Genomic DNA, 10,199 nt, shown 5'->3' on the forward strand with positions numbered 1-10,199 from the left:
CAATTAAATATATGTAAATTGTTAGACCCCCCAAATATGAGTACTGTTCAGTATTTACAGATAATACTGTCTTAGTAATAACTGTATAAATCTATTGTACTAAATGTCAAATTTTAGGGTAAAGTTCTTGTGCATGGTGGCACCTGTGACTGTGTATTATTATATCTGGCATTATAATAATACTGTACTTTAAACTGATGTACTAATGTATGAGCACTGTATGTTTGATGTTGCAGCGGTGGAGCTACTAGATATACTGTTTAAAGAAAAAACCTTTATTAGCAAAAGTACAATAGCGCCCTATGAGTTTTAGAGGAGTAGAAGGACCCAGCAGCAGAGAAATGGGAGGTGCATGTTTGGTAATAATATTTAAGATATATTATATTTATATATGCTATTCTAACAATGACATCCTAACCCCATTAATATCGGCCTATAATTGAATGTATTGTATTTTTATGTAAATACAGCATGCAACGTATTAAAGTTTATTATTATTACTATTGTTATTCGTCAAGTCCAGTGACTTTAGTGGAGGTGATGCTGGGACAGAGAGACTCCAGTCGTGGTGGTGAGGAGGAGGAGGTGGAGGAGGAGCAGTATGGAGCAAAGATACAGTGAAAGGTACAAGTGCAGTGTGCAGGGTTGGATATGCAATGGTTTTAGAGATAAAGAATAGAGGTAAATAGTTGTATGATTATGTTTCAAATAATATAAAACAGAAAATAAGAGAAGATATAAGGTATTATTATATTTTGTGAATTATTGTACTGAAATTGAAGTACCCATCTTGGTGAAACGCCCAATAGTATCCAGCCGCAGACCCGGAGCACAAGCCCCTCACTTGACACAGGTCCCTCACTTGACAAAGCCCCTTGCTTGACGGAAGTGACGCAATTGTAGTTTTTTTTTTACTTAATTGAAAGTCACGCAATAGTTTTTTTTAATAGGTTATTTAATCTTTTTTTGAAAAAGCACAAAACATAGCAACAGTTAAAGGAAATCCTTTTTTTTAACGCCTCCCCCTGCTCATCAGCTGTTATGCCCTGTAATGCCGCTCCAAGACACTAGGGGCTCTCGAACGCCCTCACGAGTTCCCTCCACGGTTTCCTCCTTATGGCGCTTCATGTCTTCTTCTCGTTTTTAACCACGCCCCTTTATGTTCAGGTTATGTGTTTGGCTGAGTGTGTGGTTTAGCTAACCGTTTGTTCCGGCGAATCTTTCGGCTGTTTCTGTCGTCGTTAGAACCCCGCTTCTCACATGCTGCGGGGTAAAACAAAAAGCTACCGAAGCTGTAGTGACGCTTTGTTGTCTTTTTGTTCTGAAATCACGCCGTGCCATCATCGGTTCCTCCTCCCACCAGGTGAGCGAGGCGCACAGAGGCGCGTCTTAAATGCCCTTTCACGGGGAAGTTCGTCTGTTCGATAGAAGATAAGAGAAGAAAACACAGACTCCTCACAGATGTAGTCGCTCGACAGGTAAGAAATGTGACACTATTATACCTGTTCAATATATGAGTAAACATAACTCTGTGTGCATCTAACACACGCCTCTCTTGTGTGTTTCCTCACCCCCGTGACTCCTCAGCAGCCATGTCCATTGAATACACCATAGATATCCAGCTAACCGAGCTGGGGTATCCGAACATCCTGCAGCCGGGGGACACCTCGGTTAGAGAGACACCCAGTCACTCTCTCACTTCCCTTTCACCCTCACGAGCTCAAACACGACTGGTCACAGGCCAGCAGTCAGGTGAAGAGGCAGCTGCAGCAAAGCACACCTCAAATACTGAACAGACCACAGCCATACACCTCCCACAGCTGGTTACTGAACGGGACGACAGCAGAGAGAAAGATGCGGATGCACAGGAGGAGATGCAGGATGTGGAGGATGACTCCGATGACAGTGAGGTTTCAGAGCTGGATGAGGAAGAAGAGCTGGATGAGGAAGAGGACGATGATGAGGGACTAAATGGTATGCCTCATTCACTTTGACACTCACAAGCACATAGTAGTGTATTGTTTAGTCCGTCTAAAAACAAAATTTGTAACCGCATTCCTGTAATTTAATATACAATATATCCAATTCCTAGACAGACATTGTGGCAAATCTATACATGGAGGAGGTCGAGGACAACCAAGTCCAGTTGCTTTTGACTGAAGTTGCTTTTGGGATAACGATGACCTGGATAAATGAGAACAATCACAGGCAATGTCCAAATATGTTTCAAAATATATAATTATTGTCCAAACGCTTTACAAAATGATCGAAACATACAATGAATTGATCCTAGAATAAATAATAATGCATCAAATTTACATAGTGCTTTCCCAGGGGCTCAAAGACGCTCTACCAAAAGCACTTAAATAAAACACAACTAAACTGAACAGAAACACAACAACAACAACATAGGAGAAAAAGAAGGTTAACGGTTAAAAGTAAGAGTCAAAAGGTGAGTTTTGACTTGAAGGACAGATGAGTGTTGGTGTTGCGGATATGGCTGAGAACAGGTACAGTCTCTGATGCCAAAGCCTGATATAATTTCTCTTAGCCGTGGACCTCAATTTTTGTCCAAAAATACACCGAAAGAAACCATTCTGGGCATTGTAGTTTACTTTGACTTAATCACACATACATGTGCATTAATTCATCTTTTTTTAGCTTTCAATTTAAAAACCTGTATAAATAAGTATATGTTTGTTAAGAGCTCTATTATGCAGCATTTATAATGTTCTTGGATCTGAGGGAAACAGAGTAGGGTTGTTGCGATAGTATGATATTATCACAGTAAGATAATCATCTCAGAATACATCTCGGTTTTACTGTTTATGGTATCACACAATTATTATCGTTATTATTTTATATACTTGGATGAACAAAGACTTAATTATAATTTAAACTCAAAACCTTTTATGGAAGTCAAAGTATCCCCTTTTGAAAATGAATGAAACAATATTTACTTCAAATGTACATAAAATAGACAGGTTATGAAAACTGAGAGACATGTTGTGTTTTTTTAAAAGATTATTTTTTTTATATAATACCAAAAATCTAGAATATACCCAGCCTTTCTGTGGTAACAAAGGTAAGCTCATATCTCAGTCCATATCTATCTGTATCTCTAATGTTTATCTCATTCTGTTTTTTCCCCCTGCCTTCTTTTCCACAGAGTCCAGTCATTCAGGTGACTACCGCTGCAGTGTCTGTGATCTCGAGCTTCCCTCCAAATTCAAGCTTCAGGACCACATGAATTTGCACACCGGAGCGCGGCCGTACTGCTGCGCTGAATGTGGAAAACGTTTCTGCCAGATTTACAGCTACCGTGTCCATCTACGCAAGCACGCCCAGGCCAAAGTGCATCATCTCATGTGCCGAATATGTCTGACGAGCTTTGTGTCGCAGGAAGACTTGGAAGTCCACCTGTCAAGTACTCATTTTGAGAAGAAGTTTTACGAGTGTGACCTGTGCAAACGCGTGTTTGCTTCCCTGAAGGAGTGTGAATATCATGTGCAGTTACACAAGTCTAACCCGGATGTTGTATGTGAGGTATGTGGCCGCAATTTCCCCTCTCCCAAACAACTCTTTCGCCACCGGAAAAGAGCGTGCCATCGCAATTTTAAATGCACAGACTGTGGAGAGATCTTTCCTAAGAAGAATGCACTCCTGAAACACAGCTTCTCCCATCTCGGTTTGTTGCCTTACACCTGTATACGATGCCGCTGCCACTTTCGGCTGGCGAAGCTGTACCTACAACACAAGTGTGAACCTGAACGCATTCATTGTGTGGCGTGTCTGAGAGAGTTTGTCAGTCAGAAAGACTTCCAGCAGCACAAAAAAGACACAGGCTGCTGGGGCAATCAGGAGCCTAAAGGGGATGAGATCAGATGCTTGGAGTGCGGGCAGAGATTTGACACTCGTGAAGAGCTGAAGAAACACGCCGGGGCTCACCAGAGGGTGCTGAAATGTGCCGAATGCGGAAAGGGTTTCCGGTCAGCCTTGCTGTTAATGTCCCACATGGGCGGTCATGCCGGCAAGTCGCCCTGCCTTTGTCAGAGCTGTGGCCTGGGCTTCCCCCACCAGCAGAACTATGACAGCCACCTTAAGACCTGTGGACAAACACCCCGACCTGCGGTGAGTGTGGGGCATAATGCTGATGCACAGTATAACTTAAAAGGAACGATATTTTTGTCTATTCATTTAAATAGAAATCTTGCATTCTAGTGTCAAACGCTGCACATACATCATTCTGCAAACACCTAAGTGAATTACGGAGGGGGACTGTAAACTTAGGATGTTGGAGCTTCTGTAAACCACCAATAACAAAGAGTCTACAAGCCAGTTTCTGTTGGTAAATGCACTGTCATGATGTTAGTAGTTTTAACTGTGATTGAAACCAAACAAGTTGAAGGTCTCTCCGGCCAGCTTGATTATACTTGCATGTCACACCTGTTTTGTATAGTTGATTGACGTATCTGGGATGTTTTTGTCTGTCTTATTCTAGAGTGCTCCCAAGAAACGGCAGGCCTCGAAGAGCTCCTCATCTGAGACCCAAAGGATCAATGCAAAACCAGACTCCTCGAATCCAACAAACACAGCCGCTAAGACTGCTGCTGTTTTAACCAAACCTGCTGCACCAGAGAAGGAATCTCTTAGTCCAGGACTTGAGAAAGGGGGTGTGTCTTCTGGCTCTGGTCCATCAAACGGATTATGGAAGCTAACCCTCGACAAACAGCCACCTCCAGGTGTTAAACTCGTCGTGTATCTTCCTGTCTGTGCACCTCAAACAAACGGCCCGACACTCCCACCTGCAATCTCTCCGGCGCTGCAAGGTCAAGACGCTCTCCCGCCTCCTTCAAATGAACACCAGAGAGTGAATGCCGCTCCTGGATCACCCCAAAATGGCCCTCTGAATTTGGCAACTGAGATCAAACCGGAACCAGAGTGGGAAACACCTCTGGATTTGTCTAAGAAGTGTAACTCATCTGAGTCTGCTCCGAGCGACATTCCTCTGCTTCCTATTAAAAGAGAGCCGGGAGAGTTTGAAATCTCAGGAGAGGCAAATGGCACTGAAAGACAAGAAAATAAAAACGGCAATAGCAAAGTGATTGTTAAAACAAATCCAGGAGAGTCAGCTATATCTACTGATTCAAAGCAGTTTAAAATGGATCCAATGGATCTCTCTAGTTGTAAGTTTAATACAACATCCTCTGGACTTCTAGACCTTAAGAAGGAGCCTCAGTCTCCTCGTCCTGATTCTGACACGAGGTCATGCCAGCCGTCAGAGAGAAAAAAATAAGATGGAGGTTGATGTTTCACGACCCTCTAAGGTAGAGAAAGGAACTTTTTAGAGAGGGCAAAATTAAAAACAATAAAAATCCATCACACATTCCTTAATGGACAATGTTTAAATCCTGCAGATGACACACCTGCTGCTGTATCTGTAGCGACGTGAACACGGAGGTGTTATTCTGTAGCCAGAACGATATACTGTTCAAAATTGTATATAGTTCTGTCTAATCAGTATATCTACCAGTTTTTCCACCCTTGTGAATAGACTTGAAGAAAATGAGTGTTTTAGCAGTTTCTATCAGTCGACTGTGTGACTTTAGGTTTAGAATAAGATCGATTTTAGTTCCCTTTGTAATCTGAACAACACATTCCAAGTTATTTGTTACTGTGTCATTACTTTTTATTTTCATTTTGGGTGAAGCCTGTGGCTCGGGCCAACGGTCATGAAGCCTATGCAATAACGTGCAGGATTTCTCGCAGCAATAAAATGAATCCCTGATTTCTACTTGGGGAAGTTGAATCTTTAGTTTTGATAACGTGTATTTGGTTGAAAACACTGGGTTTCTTACTATTCCGCTGAAAACTTGAAATGATGTGCATTTTTGTGTATAGGCACTTTGCCTTTAGTACTGCGTTGACTATTTAATCATGGTACAGACATGACGTTCTGAATTGCACTTGCTGAATCTTTACAGTCCGCAAGAATCTTTTCATGTTTTTCTAAATGCAAATAAAAAGTTGTCCTTGATGCAACGTATATTAACATCTTGTTGACATAAAATTGTTCTTAATCCAAGAAGGTTGCCCTTGTGTCTCTTTTAAACAGGAAAGTTCAGAAACAGCTATACCTCCACACAGTCAGGTACGTGTACTACGGTGCTGTACGTATTTTTGAAAGATTGAGATGTCTAGACAGCCAAAAAAAAATTCAACACTTTCCTTGACTTCCCTGAAATGTGATATTCTGCTTTCACTGAGATATTCCATCATATTGAGCAAATTCATATTACACAGACACATATAAGAGAAGGCTCAATAGAGCAGCTTGTTGTAGTCTAATTATGATGACAACATGAACTGGGGTTTGTTGTTACTCATCAAACTTTTGACAAGATATGATAGCAATATGGTTAGTTTTACATACACACAATTATTAAATAATTATTTCCCAAATGCCATATCTACATACACACAGTAGATGCTAGTTTCCTGGATCCAAACCATTCAATCTTTTCACCTCATCTGTAATTGTACCTTTTTAAATCAACAGTTTGTTTTATCCATTATCATAAATCATGTATCGTTGCTCTACTTTTTAGTTTATTTTTATACCTAGTTAACATGTGTTTGTTTTCAAAGTGAATTTCTGTATTCATATGTGTTTAATGTGTTATACGAGGGGGAAAAAATAAAAAGACTACAACTAGTGTCACGTGATTAAAAAACCCGGAAATACAGTCTCTGCCAGAGGACGCGATCATGGGCGAGATGTTTTTCACGGTACTGTAGAGACGTAATAAAGTAATAAAGAAGGCGTATATCTCTTGTTGCGTTCATTGTTTTTGAACCCCGGTGTCTGAGATATTGACGCGTTGATTCAAAGTTGAGCCAACGACCCGGCGGCTGTTTATACTCATGGACAAAGAGAAGTGTGGCGATATTGTAAGTACCCCCGTTTCTTTATTTAGATCAGTCGATTTTTTGAGAAGAACCAATGTTTTCAGCCAAAGTCATGAGGCGTTCAATTGATCATCAACGCACATTAACCTGGACTTTTGGCTTTTCACACACCCAACAAAAAAAAAAATCAGACTCTGCAGTTGTGCCTTGTGACGTTACTTCTTGCAGCGTGCTGCCCAGTGCTCCTGGATGGAGATGCATCAGTTCATTGGTGACCTGATCACATCTGGAAACGTCTTGAAGGATCAGCCAGATGTGCTGAACGCAGCGTGGGGTGTGGTTGCTGCCGGTGCCGGTGCTGGTGAGGCTCTGAGGTTCAAAGGTGCCTCTGTTGAACCTCTACAACAAGCTCGACCTATCTGGGACAAGTCACAGGCAGTGCCGGGTCAACAGATCCAGCCTGGGGCAGCACAGAGGAAAGGAGAGGCCAGAGAAGGTAAGCGCTCAAAAGAATTGTTTCAATAATTTTCTTGCATTAACTTTATTGTAATTAATATTTCTTTTATGTCTAGATGTGCATGCTGCCTGCACCTGCCCCGGGTGCCCTTACTCCGCTTCTCCGCCTTCCTTTGTGACTTTAAAACCCAGACAATCTTTGTCCTCAGCCCCACACTCGGATGCAGCGTGTCGCCCTAAAGACCTTAGCAGCACTGCTCCGATGAGCCTTGGCATATGCGTACCAGACCCAGCTGAACCAAGCAGCACCACATCCGAGCTGGATTCCAGGGCGTCCGGCCGACCGCAGAGGAAGGACGCAGACAGAGGGACTCAGAGCCCGGACGAGACCCGTCCTTCCAGAGCGTCATCAGGCTCCTTGTCCCACCTCTCCGTGTTCCCCTGCTTGTGTTGCCATCGCAGCCTACAAACTTGCGCCCAGATACCGAGCCACCAGCAAAGCCCGGACTCCCCATTTTCTCACGCCCACCATCATTTCCATCACCACCACTGTCCTATAAACCCATGTTTATCCTGCCCCCAGCTTGCCTGCTCTCGTGCTCCACAGCTCTCTGGCCGTTTCCCCTGCCTGCCATGCCAGCGCTCCTGCCCAGCCTATACTCAGGTCTGCCACCACCAGCACAGACAAACACACACTCAGCAACAAGAGGAAAGAAGTAGGGCGGCTACAAACATGTTGTCGCTACACCCCTGTATGCACTGCTCTGCCTCTTTTCCTAGACCGTCCCAGTTGCTGCAGCACCAGCGCGCTGAACACGCCCACAAACAATCTGGCTTCCTCTGCACAGAGTGCGGCAGAGCCTTCAACTCACACAGCAACCTCCGCATCCACCTGAACGTGCACACCGGTGCCAGGCCCTACTCCTGCTCTGACTGCGGGAAGAGTTTTAGCCAGTCGGGGGCTCTCAAGATCCATAGGCGGATTCACACGGGTGAAAGGCCATATTCCTGTGGATTTTGTGGCAGGGGGTTTCCTCATCTGGCTGGGCTCCGGGCCCATCAGAGGACCCACACAGGAGAGAAGCCCTACTGCTGTAGCCAGTGTGGGAAATGTTTCACTCAGTCAGGAGCTCTTAAAATTCATATGCGCATCCACACTGGAGAAAGGCCCTTCATCTGCAGCTTCTGCGAGAAAGGCTTTTCCAACCGCTCCGGGATCCGCTTTCACTACCGCACGGTCCACGGATTGGCTCCTGAACATGCAGGAGAAACTGGAGCTGGGGCTTCATATCAGGGGCCAGCAGGCCGCAGTTATGCACCTGGACGTCCCAGGACCTTTCCTCCAGTCATCGAGCCAGCTACACCTAACAGCCCAAATGGCGACTCCCACGCGGCTCCGAATTCCAGGGAGTCCAGCGTGTCGACCCCTGCTCATCCCAGTAATGGGAGAAAATCTCAGTCCGAGGGAGAAAACCCCGGCAGCAACAGAGAGGGGCTCCTTTATGCATGTGAAGACTGCGGCCTGCGTTTTAAAGACGCCATGTCCAGGAACAGACACCAGATTCTGACACACTACTCCTCTGAGGGGAGAGAGGAGGAGGAGGAGGGGCAGAGAAAAGAGTTAAGCACAGACAAGAGGGCCTGAGCGTGAAGAGTGTTTTAAAGTGTTCAAATCATGCATGCAATATATTCTGTAGTTCAGTATTGCTTTTTTAAATTTGAAAAGTCTTTGAAATAGCACTACTTCTTTTTGAGCTCATATGAGTACTTAAATTAAGATTTTCAATGACATATTTTAACATATGTAAGGACAGATCATGTACGTCTTAAATTCAGACGCTCAATCATGTCTGTTTTCATAAACGTTTTTCAGAATTAGGATTTGATAGAAGTTTATACACAAGTTATTTTTCCTATTGAGGTATCCAGCTGCTTGTTTGTGCAGATTTGTCACTGCTACAGGCTTCAAGTCAATTTCTTAAACTGACCGTAAACACCTTGCTGTTGCAGTCACACACCAGGCCAACTTCTAAAGTATTTGTCTTAATACAGTTGTTTTATTGTGCCTTATTCAGCGGTGGAAAAGGTTAGCGAATTCATTGCTAAATATCCACAACCCCACAAAGCTTGTAAAAGAAAATTTCTAGAAAATTAAATGACATATTTTAGGGTCTTTTAGTAACATTTTCAGACAAAATGGAGGACAACCACGGTGACCCTGAATATATAAAATGCCTTGTAATATGAAAAAAGTACAATTTTCTATCATTTTTGTCAATGTCATGTTTATTTAAATGATGTTCTTTAGTAATTAAATTTGTTAAAGAACTGTTCTCCATACTACAACCTAAAGAAAATCCAATGCACTCTGCATGGCATAGAAAATTCAGTAAAATAAAGCTGCTGTGCAGCTGCAAAAGCCTTACTTCAAGGCAACGTACTGCAGTTATTTTTCTAATGTTGAGGTTGTGTCTTTCTAAAGGACACTGTAGTAGGTTAAATCACTGGGGCGTTCATCCATGTAAAGTAAATCCTCCATCCTAATCACGACACCACCTTGCCTGTTTGTGCCTTTCTGTGTTATACTGCAATCCAAGCATTTATTTAAATGTGTTTGTTACTATATATGTTTATAAATGGATGACAACTGTCTGAGTGAGAACCAGCAAATAATTACACGATCCATTACTGTTCAGCTCTAGAGAGCCACCTAGTGGTTATATGTAATCATAGCAACAATCTTAAACACTTTGTTACAGTGTACAATTTACTGTATAGTGCTTCTTAAATGTGTTTTTTTTAAACAAAACATGTTGAAAGTATTCACTGTAAAT

At 42.9% G+C, this 10,199-nt stretch overlaps 2 protein-coding genes across 3 annotated transcripts; both read left to right on the forward strand.

Annotated features, from left to right (window-relative positions):
- Positions 1-1,187: 1,187 nt before the first annotated feature.
- On the forward strand, positions 1,188-5,971 carry LOC310950382 (uncharacterized protein). Of its 2 annotated transcripts, none has more exons than XM_083918159.1 (4): positions 1,188-1,478; positions 1,588-1,974; positions 3,170-4,131; positions 4,502-5,971. In XM_083918159.1, exons 2-4 carry the CDS (start codon positions 1,593-1,595, stop codon positions 5,294-5,296), a joined length of 2,139 nt encoding a protein of 712 aa, XP_083774285.1. In that variant the 5' UTR covers positions 1,188-1,478; positions 1,588-1,592; the 3' UTR covers positions 5,297-5,971. The 2 variants fall into 2 exon arrangements, with proteins under 2 accessions (XP_083774285.1, XP_083774286.1); XM_083918160.1 differs by having other exon boundaries at positions 1,591-1,974.
- An 817-nt stretch (positions 5,972-6,788) lies between these two features.
- On the forward strand, positions 6,789-9,010 carry LOC310950385 (uncharacterized protein; the record flags this gene model as incomplete). The annotated part of the gene is made up of 3 exons (XM_083918164.1): positions 6,789-6,951; positions 7,138-7,405; positions 7,575-9,010. The coding sequence occupies exons 1-3, from the start codon at positions 6,925-6,927 to the stop codon at positions 9,008-9,010; spliced, it is 1,731 nt and encodes a 576-aa protein (XP_083774290.1). The 5' UTR covers positions 6,789-6,924.
- Between the last annotated feature and the right edge of the window lie 1,189 nt (positions 9,011-10,199).

This window comes from Echiichthys vipera (genome assembly GCF_963691815.1).
Source record: "Echiichthys vipera genome assembly, chromosome: 8".
NCBI lineage: Eukaryota > Metazoa > Chordata > Actinopteri > Perciformes > Trachinidae > Echiichthys > Echiichthys vipera.

What these genes read in the sequence shown, in the direction of transcription:
- LOC310950382 (XM_083918159.1), top strand. Translation starts at nt 1,593, where the DNA reads ATGTCCATTGAATACACCATAGATATCCAGCTAACCGAGCTGGGGTAT. An exon ending in CGATGATGAGGGACTAAATG is followed by an intron (nt 1,975 to 3,169) that starts GTATGCCTCATT and finishes TCTTTTCCACAG; the next exon opens with AGTCCAGTCATTCAGGTGAC. An exon ending in GACAAACACCCCGACCTGCG is followed by an intron (nt 4,132 to 4,501) that starts GTGAGTGTGGGG and finishes GTCTTATTCTAG; the next exon opens with AGTGCTCCCAAGAAACGGCA.